At 53.9% G+C, this 13,206-nt stretch overlaps 6 protein-coding genes across 6 annotated transcripts in view; 4 read left to right on the top strand and 2 right to left on the bottom strand.

Annotated features, from left to right (window-relative positions):
- Positions 1 to 140: 140 nt before the first annotated feature.
- VDAG_00525 (50S ribosomal protein L11) lies at positions 141 to 684 on the bottom strand (the record flags this gene model as incomplete). The annotated part of the gene is made up of 2 exons (XM_009651902.1): positions 141 to 476; positions 562 to 684. 2 exons carry the CDS (start codon positions 682 to 684, stop codon positions 141 to 143), a joined length of 459 nt encoding a protein of 152 aa, XP_009650197.1.
- A 313-nt stretch (positions 685 to 997) lies between these two features.
- Positions 998 to 2,575, top strand: VDAG_00524 (survival factor 1; the record flags this gene model as incomplete). The annotated part of the gene is made up of 5 exons (XM_009651901.1): positions 998 to 1,218; positions 1,276 to 1,494; positions 1,547 to 2,348; positions 2,413 to 2,516; positions 2,557 to 2,575. The coding sequence occupies exons 1-5, from the start codon at positions 1,196 to 1,198 to the stop codon at positions 2,573 to 2,575; spliced, it is 1,167 nt and encodes a 388-aa protein (XP_009650196.1). The 5' UTR covers positions 998 to 1,195.
- A 698-nt stretch (positions 2,576 to 3,273) lies between these two features.
- VDAG_00523 (uncharacterized protein) lies at positions 3,274 to 4,197 on the top strand (the record flags this gene model as incomplete). The annotated part of the gene is made up of 6 exons (XM_009651900.1): positions 3,274 to 3,359; positions 3,430 to 3,461; positions 3,772 to 3,818; positions 3,877 to 3,909; positions 3,982 to 4,044; positions 4,108 to 4,197. The coding sequence occupies 6 exons, from the start codon at positions 3,274 to 3,276 to the stop codon at positions 4,195 to 4,197; spliced, it is 351 nt and encodes a 116-aa protein (XP_009650195.1).
- A 507-nt stretch (positions 4,198 to 4,704) lies between these two features.
- VDAG_00522 (uncharacterized protein) lies at positions 4,705 to 5,700 on the bottom strand (the record flags this gene model as incomplete). Its single annotated transcript, XM_009651899.1, has 1 exon — positions 4,705 to 5,700. The coding sequence occupies one exon, from the start codon at positions 5,698 to 5,700 to the stop codon at positions 4,705 to 4,707; it is 996 nt and encodes a 331-aa protein (XP_009650194.1).
- Positions 5,701 to 6,816: 1,116 nt separating this feature from the next.
- VDAG_00521 (uncharacterized protein) lies at positions 6,817 to 7,733 on the top strand. Its single transcript, XM_009651898.1, has 2 exons — positions 6,817 to 7,075; positions 7,134 to 7,733. The coding sequence occupies exon 2, from the start codon at positions 7,487 to 7,489 to the stop codon at positions 7,667 to 7,669; it is 183 nt and encodes a 60-aa protein (XP_009650193.1). The 5' UTR covers positions 6,817 to 7,075; positions 7,134 to 7,486; the 3' UTR covers positions 7,670 to 7,733.
- Positions 7,734 to 10,595: 2,862 nt separating this feature from the next.
- The window catches only part of VDAG_00520 (uncharacterized protein), a gene marked incomplete at its 3' end in the record, with an annotated part of 3,089 nt that continues 478 nt past the window's right edge, over positions 10,596 to 13,206 (top strand). Inside the window, exons 1-3 of the mRNA XM_009651897.1 lie at positions 10,596 to 10,870; positions 10,933 to 12,629; positions 12,690 to 12,964. Of these exons, the coding sequence (XP_009650192.1) occupies positions 10,683 to 10,870; positions 10,933 to 12,629; positions 12,690 to 12,964 (2,160 nt within the window). The 5' untranslated portion in view covers positions 10,596 to 10,682. The remainder of the gene's footprint in view (positions 10,871 to 10,932; positions 12,630 to 12,689; positions 12,965 to 13,206) is intronic.

Genomic DNA, 13,206 nt, shown 5'->3' with positions numbered 1-13,206 from the left:
CTGCGCCTTTCAATGTTATACAGCGGCACATCATCTCGTGCCAGCCCGATGGTATACAGACGAACATCCTCCCCATGGCTCTCCTCCTTCTCTGCTTTGCGCCGGCTCATGTTGCTGTCATTGCAAGAAATCCGTTCTCCTCATGGTACAACATTGACGCCAATCGACCTCGCCTGGTAGATGATGGCTCGGCAAAGACCCCTCGTGCTGAGACCCGATAGACGCGGTTCGGTTTGCTTGATCTTTGCGATCTCGTAAATGTGCTTCAGGCTGACGGTGCCGACCGTCTGGTGGCCGGGGTTGCTGGCGCCTTTCCTCCGACCCTTCTGCCCGACCTCGACTTCGGCTGCGTTCAGAAGCAGCCACGAGGTCTGTGGTGTGCGAATGTCAAAGTGGAACGATCGGTCTCCGCGAACAATGACCCTGCAGGGCAGCGGTGTTCCGGTATTGATGTGTTGTGTACGCGCATTGAACTCCTACGAGATAAAAGCAGTCAGCGAGCCTGGGGCTGTTGTTGACGGTGTTCGATCCAAGCTCAACCAGCGTTCAGTAGTAGCTCACCTTACAGAAATCCATCGATTTGACACCCTTGCTACCCAGCGCCGGACCAACGGGGGGGCTGGGACTGGCCTGGCCGGCACCAACAATCAGCTTCACGAGCTGATCTCTCGCAACCTTTGACATTGTGGCGGCGGTACTCCAATCGCTGGTTGTTGATGGCGTGGGTGACGATCGATAGGTCGGCAACAGGTGGTTGATGTGCTTGGAAATTTTGGCACCTCGCGACCGCGCGCCCCCCCAGGTGGCACTAGCCACACATTCATTCCCCTGAAGCACAGCACCTCGGCGGGTCCGGGTCAAGCTCGGGTGCTAGGCATTGGCGCGTACGAATTCGGCCAGTGACTGCTGCCGAATCGACGATGGGCTCCACTATGACGGGACTTCTGGTTTCGTGCGCCACACCTTGTGCATTATCGCCCATATCTCCCCATCACTGAACGACCCCTCCACAAACGTCAAGGAGCGGTCACCCGGTGTTCCGTTCAACAAATCTTCCCTCCAGCCTCTTATTCTAGAGTAACACGGATATCCACTGCAACCCAGTACTTTAAAGCTTGTTCACAGGATAATACTTTCTTCTTGCTCCGTATCTCCATCCATCCCCCCAGGCCACCCTTTACGCCCATCCATCATTATGTTCAACTGGGCCAAGCAAAAGTACACTCCCAGCAGCCCTTTGCTTCGAGATTCACCCTAGGCTGACCGCATGACCAGGCTCGCCGATGTCGCGGGCACTCAGGAGCCTATCTATGGCCCTACAGCCATCAGGACCGTCGCTGAGGAGGCAAAGGAGACCAGCCATACCGAGCTCACCCGGGACGACCTGAAGTGGAAGGCTATGGACTCTACGTCCGTCGAGACTCAGAGCTTCTACTTGATGTCGGACGATGGAAAGCACCTCGCTCTCGCCCAAGTCATCTACAGCAATGTCGCGTGCGTCCATGACTGAAGCGTCTCAGAATGAATATTGTGCTGACTTTCTCAGTGGCATCCACACCACTGTCCAGTTCAACTCGAAGATCTTCTACCTCGATGGCTCCAAGCCCCACCTTTGGTGCTCTACGCAGCTGAGCAACCACGGCTTCAGCGAGGACAAGGCCAGCTTCTACGCCGATGACTGCGCACTCGATCTCTCGGAGGACGGCACAAACTACACGATCAAGAGCTTGAACGATCAGCGATCCATCGTCAACCTCAAGATCACTCGCAAGGCGCCTGGGTTCGTTGCCGGCAAGACTGGCAACACCTTGTACGGCACTGACCTCGAAAACCCTTGGGGCTCCATGCGCCACGCCTTCTGGCCGAGGTGCGCTGCCGAGGGCACCATCACCACCCCTGATGGCCCCATCGACTTCACCGGCAAGGCCTTCTACTCGTTCGCACTTCAGGGCATGAAGCCGCACCACGCCGCGGCGCGTTGGACTTTTGCCGACTTCCAGACCCCCACCTACTCGGCCGTCCTCATGCAGTTCGTCACCCCGCCTTCGTATGGCACCACCACGGTCACTATTGGCGGTATTGCCAAGGACGGTGAGATTATCATTGGCGGTGTCGACAGCACCGTCGCGCACACCAGGACCAAGACGGACTCGGAGAGCGAGTGGCCCGAGCCTGAGGCGATCAAGTTCACCTGGTCTGGTAAGACGAAGGACGGCAAAGCAGTGGAGGCTGTTATCGAGGGCGATCTGGGCCAGCGTCTCGACAGGGTCGACGTCATGGCTGAGGTGCCTGCGTTTGTCAAGAGGATCGTCGCAGGTGCTGCGGGAACCAAGCCATATATCTACCAGGTAAGCAGCTTCGCGAATCGGATTTGCATGTCGAATACGGGCGTCTAGCTAACAAGCACGGCAGTATTCTCCCCAGGAGAAGAAGCTCACACTCAAGCTGAAGATTGGCGACGAGGAAATCTCAGAGGAGGGCCAGCTGTTCAGCGAGGCCACGTTCATCTCTGAGGCGTAAGTCATGATTTTTACGTGCTCGATTGAGTTGGATTAGTATGCATGCCATTGGTTAAGGCGTTAATAGAGACGGACCGTTCAGTCGCTTCAGAACATTTAACTTCGATTGGTCTTGGCGCTGGCAGGGTCCTTGCCGAGCCTATCAGTACCACATTTTAACTAATACACTTCCGCTTGCCATGTTCCGAGCGTTTGTTTTCGGGCTTGGCGGCTTGACCAGGCTGCGTGAAGGCCGTAGTTCACGCTATATGGCACAATGTGCGACATGGCGACTGGTGAATCATAAACCCACTGCCCTGACGATAGGCGGGAAGAACCTTGTCGAGGATAGTTGTATCTGCATCCTTTGCCCGCCATGCCTAGAACCTGCAGGTTGCAGCTCAGGCCTTGTGCCCAGGAATCTGACAAGTTCCCTGCAAACAACCATCATGAGACGCATAGGCAGAAACGGTAGGAATTACTTTAGCTATCCACCATCGTCGCGGCTGCCTCCGTCTCTACCTACCTACCTTAGGTAGGTACCTAGGTAGGTAGTACTTCCTGCACACACGTACACTACGTCCCTTTGCCTTTTATCAAACGGCTACTTCGGTCTCGACTGCTCCCTCTGTCGCCAACGTCAAGTCCTTACACCATCTTAGCGACGTTCACTACTATTGTTGCTCTCACGACATCTTCCCCCAACCACTCACAGACTACTCAAGTACAGCCCACGTCGGTAAACACACCCTCATCGGTGGCTCCAGGCAGCGCCATGCCATTTCCTAGCGTCACTCAGAAAGGTGGACCAGCGGGGGTAGGAAGGGGCAAGTCTTACTTCGACGGTCCTCAACGCACGCGGTAAGTTCTTCTATACCTGGAGTCTCGCTCGTGTACCTGTGTCGATGCCGTTTCTGATAGTGGCTCATAGGAAGATAAAGAAGGACGCCATCCGCGGCATCAGTACGTACACGAGTTTCGAGCGCGAATCACACTAGGCACTGCAGAAAGCTGACTCGGTTTATCTCATTTCAGCTAAGCCGGACATTCGGTAAGTCTCTTACTTCGCTCTCGCGCTGGGTAGTAGGCACGTTGCTGGACGCCCTTGCCTCTCAGACTCTCCTAGACGCCTTGCCCACATTGTCGGTGGACTTCTGTTCCTTTTGTGACATGTGGTGACCTGCCTGCAAGGCGCAGAGGAAAGCGGCAGGGGCCTTCTAATTTCCGTCCAATATCTATTTTTCTCACTAATCGCCACGGCACAGACGTCTAGCTCGCCGCGGAGGGGTCAAGTTCATCTCCGGAACTATATACGACGACGTGAGTGCCACCTGCATTGAGGTAAAATTTCTTCAGAGAAGTAGCTGATTTTGCACAGATTCGTGAGGTCTTGGTAGCTAGGCTGAAGCTGGTACGTTCCCATATGCGAGGCATCGCGATGAACCGTACCCTTAGTGACCGCTGTGTCAGTAACATTTGCTAGATCATTTATGATTGTATCCAATATGCCGAGTATAGAAAGGCCAAGACCATCACGGTCCAGGATGTAGGTTGATACTAGCCTCGGTACATCTTCCAGGAGACTGCCTAACTCACCCCCTTGGATTAGGTTCTTTTCACCGTCCGACGCTTCGGACAGCCCCTCTATGGGTTTGATCCGGGCACGAACACAGAGTCCAGCCCAACGAAGAAAAGGTAACGGGCTGTCATTGATACATGATCACGAAACGATTCGGCCCCAGTCAGGAGTGAGCCGTGGCATAGAAGCTTTTGATCACTTTCACAGCCTGGACCAGGAGTCTGATCATCTTGTAGGGCTGGAATGGTCAGAATGTCACGGCGTATCCTGTTTTACATCTTTTGCTGGAACAAGTTGCCTTGTTCATATATTTGCTGTTTAGGCTGCGAAGGACCTTCTAACTGAGAAGAAAATATCATCGAAATAACCAAAACTGTCGTAACAGCTTGCTAACGTACGCTATAAACGAGGGGTATCGATGAGAAGTGAAGAAACAGCTCCACCAAAAGAAAGAGTGGACAAGAGTAAGAACACGAGGGCAGAGGGCACAAGTTCCACCACGACAGACCTTCTCCCTGTACTCGACACCGGAGTGGTGATTTTTTCAGAACACCGACCCCCATTATACGCAGCATATTTGCAGAACCATAAGTTCCTCCCAGAAACTCGTCGCCGTCAGTCGCTGGCTCACTTTCGTCGCCTGGCTGCCTCCCAATCCCCAATAACCCTCTCCAGTGCCATTGCAGCTCGCCGTTCCTGCTTCCGGGCTGCCACATTGAACAGCTCGGGGAGGACCATCTTGCTGTGCACATGCTCCAGCGCAAAGCCAACCTCAGCGTCGCGCCCGCAACGTTCCCGTGTCACACGAACTGCCTCGTGCAGCAAATCAGCACCGACACCACAGCCGCGCCATTTTCGACCCGTTGTCCACGCGCGAATGACACCTTTGCCACCACGCAGCGGTCCGGCGTTGCCACTGCTTCCCTTGCTGCGCTTCTTGCCGCCAGAAGGGGGTCCGGTGACGGAAAATCCGCCAGCAGAGAGAGCGAGGGATTGTTTCGGTTCAAGACGTAGTACAACAGCGGCAATTATGGTGGAACCGGAGCGCGCGGCGAGGAGAAAGTCCTCGTCACATGCACTGGCTGCCGTTGTAGTGCCAGCGCGGAGGGGCGAGGGAGCTGTGGGGTGCAGGTAGGATGGCGAGATGGAAGAAGCAAGACTTGCGTAAGGGAGGGTAAGGTAGTGGATGACGGCGAGACACGTGAGAAGAAAGATCGTGATGATTGCAATGGAGTGGGTGAGGCCGACGTTTTGATAGACACTTCGGGTTTGATGATGAACAACGGCGACGGCTGCGACGACAGCAGCGATACTCAGGGGATGGAGGATGAGAGACAGGGCAGTCTTCTGGCGCTGCTCGACGATCGATTCGGAGACGAGTTTCAGTGCTTGAGCCTTGTCTGCTGGGTGTGAGAGGATCTCAAGAGAAAGGTCTGGGATGTCGTCGAGAGGCGTCAGGGGTGGATCAGAAGCCTGGGAGGAAGGGGACGGCGGAGGCGAATAATTCGCCGCGGGCTGCAGAACTGGAGTATTTGTGTGTGAGATGGTGATAGGGTCAAGGGCCAGATTGGCGCGCAGAAAGGAGAGGAAGGCTGCGACGAGGTCAGAGTCAGGTTGAGACATCCTCGCCATGAAGATAAAAGAAGCATGAATTCCGTCCAAGATTGAGCCATCGAAACCTGGACCACGGCGGCAATCGTCGAGCGACTACGTAACAGGATGGAGGAGACATGAACAAAAGACAATCAGGAGCTCTCTCACCTGCACTGGATTTGATGGCAGGGACGGCATGGTTGAGTTTATCAGCAACAGCATTCGCATGCCAGTTGCTGAGATCCAACTCTCTGACCCCTGTGTACTGTGATGCTTCCATGGTTTCTCTGTGCCACTTCGGCTGTGGTTGAGCCTACCCGACTGAGGGTAACCACGTGAAGTAGTTGAGATGAGTCTAGACGGCGAAGAAGAAATCCAGACCAGGACCGGCTAGCCAACGACGAGGGATCTTGAGCTGAAGTATTGCCTCCCGTGCTGGATGGGCAGGAAGATCCTTTTTTTTTTCCTTATCCGATTCGACAAGGAACTGTTGAGTCAGGGTTCGGGAAGGATCAGGTGCCTGGGCGTCGGCCAGGGGATGTGGTCTAGATGTACATGTATGCACCGAGGAAGATGAAGTACCGGGTGGCTGTATAAAACCTAAATCCAAAACTGGTAGGGAAAAAAAAATTGCAATGCGTCAAAAGCGTTGACTTGATTAGGGTGTGCCGAAATAGATCTGCGAACGAAGTGAAATGGTAGCAAAGGCCAAAATGGAGGCGAAATATCGAAATGGAGGCGAAATATCGCCTGGCAAGACAATAGAGAGCGAACAAGCGACGAAGTAAATGGGGCCGGACACTGCCCACCCTTATGTACGGTGATGTGTTGATGGCGAACCAGAAACGACTCCTTCAAACCAAGATACGAAACGATCTGACCCCATGAGATGAGGACGGTTATTTGTTTGGCCCTTGTTGGTTATTTGCTCTCCCAGGCAGGGGTGAAATCACACTAGACAGGGGGCAAGCCACAAACACAGCTCCACCACCAAAATTAGCTGTGGCAACTATGTACCTATCCTCGTCTCTTGTATACTCAAGTCTCTCCATGAATTCCAAGCTGAAGACCAGCTATAACCAGCTGACAAAGCAACGCAGGCAGCCCCCTAAGGCTCTGCAGCCCCCTAAGGCTCTGCAGCCCCCTAAGGCTCTGCAGTTGCCAACACCCTCAAATGCAACAACACCACCAAATACGCCTATTTTGAGCCCTCCAGACATCGCCAACGCCTCATTTTATCGTTAAAAGAAGCCTCTCCGATGCCTCCTTCACCGATAGACTCACCGACAGACTCGCCGGCCGTCACCGAGGCCGTCACCGAGGGTCCTATCGTCTCCTTCACAGCAGATACGCACGAAGAGCTGCTCAAGACCATTCGTTCGTGGCCACTACGCCTGACTTGAAGGTAGGTACATGAGACGAGGACAGGTACATAGCAGCCACAGCTGATTTTGGTGGTGGAGCTGTGTTTTCGGCTTGATCCCTATCTAGTGTGATCTCACCCCTGCCGGGCAGAGCAAATAACCAACAAGGGCCGAACAAATAACCGTCCTCCCATGAGATCGCCTCTCGTCTGTTTCCACAGGAGTGATCAGATGCAAAAACACTGGCGGGCGAAGGCGCCAGACCAAATCCGCACCGGGCATCTTGCAGAATCCTAATAAGGGTCTGCTTGTGGCTCGATAGGGGACCGTGGGGATGTCTGCATAGGCCAATGACGTTTTAAAGTTTCTCCGCCATGGCTTGTTAACCCTGTGTATGAGGATCTTTTGGAGCCAACAGCTGAGCGTCAGGGGGTATAGATGGGGATTGATAAATGTGGAGGGGTGGGACCTGCCGCACAGAGATGTCTGTGGCCTGCGAATCAGATATTCGAGAAGTGGACGCACAGGGTTCCCATATCTTGCTTTTGTATCCTCCGATCGTTAAGTTTGCTGCCGAGTGCGTAGATGGTATCGTTGGTGGCTCGGTTGGCAGGCTCGCGTGCGTGGTGTGTTGAAGTGGTAGGGGCTAGTATTGGCTGTGGACCAGCCATTGCACGATAACAACGTTGGATGTACGTTCGTAGGTCGCACGACGAGCGCATTCCGGTGAACCGATGGGATGGCATATCACACGCCATAAAGCCAGCCTCTTGGGCATTGATCATTTGGGCGCTGGGCCAACGAGCACATCCTTGTTGGTCATCCAGTCTCTCATGATCAGTAGCCTGGGTCCGTGATGCCGGGGGGGAGCCAAGGGTCTGTGACAGGTTCAAGGGGTCAGAGTGATCAGCTCAACCTGCGCCTCCGCTTTCATAAACAAAACTGTCCTTTTGCTAACAACTAACGAAGCGTCAGCTCCGTTTTGGAGTCGTCCCCAGCCGCTGTTCCGAGTCCAGATTCTGGACCTGACGCTACAGAGCAGCTGACGGTAGCGTGCCCAAACGACCGCCCTGGGCTTGCCCACGTTGCTGGATCAAGATGGTGATGCCGACTGGCGCCGCAGCCCGCTGAGGACTAGTAGAAAAGTTGCGATGTTGGGCGTTGGTCCAGACCAGCGGCACAGGCCTTCCCTTGTTGGGTCTTGAGCGGTTACGCCTGATTGGGTGCTTCCGTGCGACACTGCAGGAGAAGCTCCAAATCCGAGACGCCCAGACAAGCAGACCAGAAGGCTTTGCCTGCTTTAGCGACAAGTCCAAAGGGCCAACATGAAACGCTGGACACATTTGGACACCTGCAATAGACAGGAGCGACGTATCGGCGTCACATCGAATGGGGGTTTCGTCAGCGGAGGGCTCAGCGGACCCACGGTGATCGCAGGATCTGCCGTCGCAGGGAAGAGGGGGACTGTCCTTTCGAACCTTCGTCGTGATCGCACGTTCAATTGGAGAAGACAGGGACGTGGGGAGGGGAAATGGTGGACATGCTGGGGGTGCATCCTCAAGATCGCCCAGTGGGTATCGCGCCATCGAATCCGCGATGACGCTGCTTGACCTGCGATGAGGAAAACTCGAATGTCAGCGAGACGTGGCCGTGGGGGACGAATTTACATGGTACAGCTCTGGACATCCTAACCAGCAACGACAGGGACGTACGGTTGGACGGCTAGCGCGCCGGGCTGTCTGTCTGTCACCTTGGGATTTCGACATGGCGTCTAGCTGGCGGTTGCATTCGTTGATAAAGGAAGTGATAGAAGTCCAGATGGGCCCGTAAGGGCTAGTTTTGCTCGAATGGCGTTGATCGCATGACTGGCAGTCCCGTGGGGTTCCGGTCTGACGGTACACTCTGGCCTTGATTGCTCGAGGTACTGCAAAGCGCTCCCATCCATCGGGACGATGGTTGGCCATGAAAAGTCGACGCAAGCGGTGAGTCGGGGATGGCCTGCGGCATGCTGATCGTAACGAGTCAGTCCGGATGTATGGGTAGAAGCAAGGTTGCTTAAGGCCGATTCGTAGGCAACAGTACATCGTCAATGTCTTGGGTTATGGTCGGAGAAGTGACGAGATGACGCGCGGAGCCGTTCTTCTGATGGACGAATCGGCAAGTTGGAAGTCACATCGCCGGAGAACATGCTTCGTCCATCGCGGCGCCAGAGGAGAAGATTCTTCTTGTAGACTTCATACATTAAATACAATGTCTTCAGGTGGCCACATCATTTTCATGAAGCATTGTTTGAGTGAAAAGCATAACATCGCAGAATGACGTCCTCACCTTCTGTTGAGGTAAGGTTCGACTGGTTACCCCGCTTGCTGCCCCTTCCTTTCTCTCACGTCGTTCGTCATGGATGTAGCGACAGACAGACTGCGACGGGTGCAAGGCCCGTCGTTGTTTCCCATGCTTCAAGATATTGAGCCCGTGTGCCGCAACTCCCTCGTCCACCGTGTCCCGCTGTGCCTAGGTAAGGTAGGTACCTATACTTGTTCTTGAGCGTGGTATGTACTGCCATCGTCAGCAATGAGAAAAGAAGTTTCACTATCTGTAAACCATTGTTTACGCCTTTTGGGTACGACAACGCCCTCGAACTGATCGACGGAACCAATGGGTACGCTCCTGTTTATCAGGATGACTGATGGCCATCGCATCCCAGCCACCTATCTATCAATGGTGTTCAATTAGTCGGTTCGCCTTCACGGTCCTCTGGCTATGTCGCTATGTCACAATCCCCACAAATGACTTCTGTCGAGTCGAGACTTGTGGGCTTCACCGTCCGGCCTGAACCAAGGCTGAACGTGATGTCTGTTCTTGTCCCTAACAAATAATGGCAGACCAGGTGACCGATTACATCAACTGGCTCCAAAGCGTGGTGACTTCCGCTCAGACCAAGGCATAATCACAGCCGCCAGTGCGCCTTACCAGGCAGCTTGTGGATCGCCATTGGCCGAAAACCGTGCCTGTCTGAAGGCCTGTTATTGATGGACAAGGGAAGTACATGTACATGTACGTGCCGAGTCGCAACCCCCCAAAAAGGATACCAGTAGCCAGAGAAATTTGTCATCACCAGCCTCGCTCATCGAAACCATTCCGTCGGATTGTGGTCAAATTAGTGCTCCTGCAAGGTTGAAAGAATCTGTATCTCGACACACGAGCAAACTGCATGCCGTTATGTCGACCATTCGACTGCATCATTGAATTACATGCGGTGCGTACAAGTACCTACCTAGGTAGCTACCGTACAGAGCACTTTGGTACCTGCTTAACGGCCTTTCCACTGCTTACCCGCCAATCAATGCAGGCTGAGTATGCTGGCTCTGACCAAGCCCCATACGTTGCATGTGCCGGGGAGGCAGCCAGATCTGACCCCAGTAGCAGGCAGGCCGCCGTCACAACAAGTCCTACGGCGCGCCGAGTCCTACAAACCGGGATCTAGGACATGACAATGGACCGCGAGGGAGGGAACCCCTCAACCCGTCTTCACTCCGCCGCCAACCTCCGAGCATCCAGCAGAATAAAACTCAACATGGGTGGCGGATTGGTCGTATTTCATTTCTTGCATTGTCGAATGTTCTTTGGTCGGCATTGCTCAATCTGATCATGGCTGCGAAGAAGCCCGTCTCGCCACTAGGTGACGACGCTCATCCGCGCATCTGGAACCCCTCAGCCTTACGAGCCTTGACGTCTTCCCCCCGCCTTAGCCTGAGCCGCTCCAGAAGGGATTCATGTTCTACGACAAGCTCAAGCTCAACGTCTTCGCTCGAGCCGGGCTCGAGGGCGTCATGTGTGTAAGTTGCGGTGTCACTTTTAAAACTTGCCCGAGAAATACTTACCTGGCAATACGCAAAAGCACTCGTCAAACACCTCACGATGAGTGTGCTGTACATAGGTTCATCGTGTGGGCCGCCATTCAGCGAAATGCTTGCGAAAAGATGTCGCCGATTGAGAAACTCGAATGCCCTCTGCTTCGCTGCAGGAAACGGTTTCCGAATCATGAGCTGATGTTGAAGCACCTCTACACCTGCGACCTTCTGTCCACTGGAGAATACTGGTGCTATGAATGCGAGAAGCCAGAGAAATTCACAGATGGCAAGTGCAAGCGGTGCCTTGGTCACCCCGGGAAACGTCGCAAAATACTCAAGATCGCGAAGAACTTCTTCTCGACCATTGGCCACAAGTCTAGGAAGGAGGGCGCTGCCGACCTCGATCTCGTCGCCACCACCGACCTCCCGCCCCCGAGCTATGGCTCCTTGCACGTTCGACCCCAACAGATCGAGCTGTCATGCGCTACCGAGATCGTTGAGATTGATTCTGTCGAAATTTCAGCAACCCGGGCTCCCCAAAATGCATCCCCTCTGCTTGACCCAGCTTCGACTAACGTCTTACCGGCAACGGACCACCCAACACAGGCTGCGGCCCTGGACTGCATGATCTCATCCATACCTAGCCCCTTGTCCGATTGGGATTTCAACCTCCTTACTGGCGCTCCCGGCACCGCTACGGTGGAGAACGATCACTCCAAGATGTCCGATCGACCGGCATTGCAGCTGACCACATACGACCTTGCACATTACAGACGTAGCAGGCTGGATCTACAAAACAAGGGGAAAAAGCTATCCCCAAGCTCATCGCTGAGATCAAATGCGAGTTTTGGAAGCCACGTCATTTCACCAATTTCAGCATTCAGCGGGGCCTGGACAGTAGGGTCGGGTTTTGAGACCGACTTGACCTCACCCACCTCCGACGGCGGCTTTCTGTCAAGAGGCGGTTCCAATGCAAGCCGGCGAAGTTGCTTCGATAGCGTGCAGCTGCATGAGACTATATCAGAGCTCCCGGCCGAATCTCCCCTTGCTGACACCATACCGCCTGTCCTTCCGGATGGAAGCAGCACAGATTATTGTTCCACAGGAACCATCACAACCGTTCCGGACACTGCGGCAGTACCGACGGTTCTCGCGAACTCTTTCAAGTCCGAGACATATATCCAGGTACCAGAGAGTAGCAAAACGCAGCCACTGACGAATCCCCACGCACTGATTACTTCGGCCTGGGAGACTTTGCAAACACACATCACCTCATCAATGCAAAAGCTGCGACACATGTCACACAACCCCCTCGTCAATCGATTGCAATTCCTCGACTGCCATACCGTCGGGACAACTGGACTTGCCACTCTTCAAGCAATTTTGGAGGGTGAGATCCCAACTTCTCCGCTGGACTGGCTTTGTTTCGTACACTTCACCTATTCGTTATCCCTGGTTGTTTACGAGCGGGATGCTGAAAGCATGGCGAAACGTCTCTTCGCCCAAGCTTATTTGTATGGAAGTCTGGTCGCTCCTGAGCTTCGTAGTTTTTACCTAGAGGTCGCTACGTCGATCTGGCACCCTCTGGATATGACCGATGACGAACTTGCTGGTCAACTACTCAAGGAAGACCTTGGAGCCTTACCAATTGCAGATGCTACCAAGGGCAAGACATGCGGATTGCCCATTGTGACTCTTCATGGGGCAGATGACCTACTAGAAATAGCTCGGTTCTTCCTGGACGGTAAGTTGACGTCGTACACTGAATTCAAGGTGGCAAATCAGATCCTTCTAACACCAGTAGAACTCGAGCACGCCGCGATTCCTGTCAGTGGACCGCACCCAATCGCCGCTGCGAAGTCCGACAGCTGGGTGCAGCAAACGCGAGATGCCGATGTAGGAAAAGTTTCCGACCGGGGATTCTCGGTCACTGTTGGCCTTGTCGTGAATATGCTGCAGGGCCAATTCGCCAATGCCTTCGGTCTTGTCAAAAAGCTGGCCAAATTCCAAAAGCGTGTCGACGCAGGCGAGATACAAAATCCACGAAGAGCGGAGTTGGAGTTGATACAGGCAGGCAAGGTTAGTTTTCTGCCATCACCTGGTTCTCGTGGCTGTTGCTAATCTAGCTGTAGGGGCACTTTTCGAACAATGTGTATTTTGATTCATATGTACCAGCAGTCCGGCAACATTGTGATAACATTTACGAATACGCGATTCCGGACACCACATCGCGGGCGACCTACCACTTATGCGGTATCAGAATTATGAAAGACGTCATGTCGGATCTCCATCAAAGTGCCACATCGCTAGATGTCAACGGC

The sequence above is a fragment of the Verticillium dahliae genome, genomic scaffold (assembly GCF_000150675.1).
Source record: "Verticillium dahliae VdLs.17 supercont1.1 genomic scaffold, whole genome shotgun sequence".
Classification (NCBI taxonomy): domain Eukaryota; kingdom Fungi; phylum Ascomycota; class Sordariomycetes; order Glomerellales; family Plectosphaerellaceae; genus Verticillium; species Verticillium dahliae.
The sequence above is the reverse complement of the archived record's forward strand: the minus strand, read 5'-3'. Positions and strand labels throughout refer to the sequence as shown.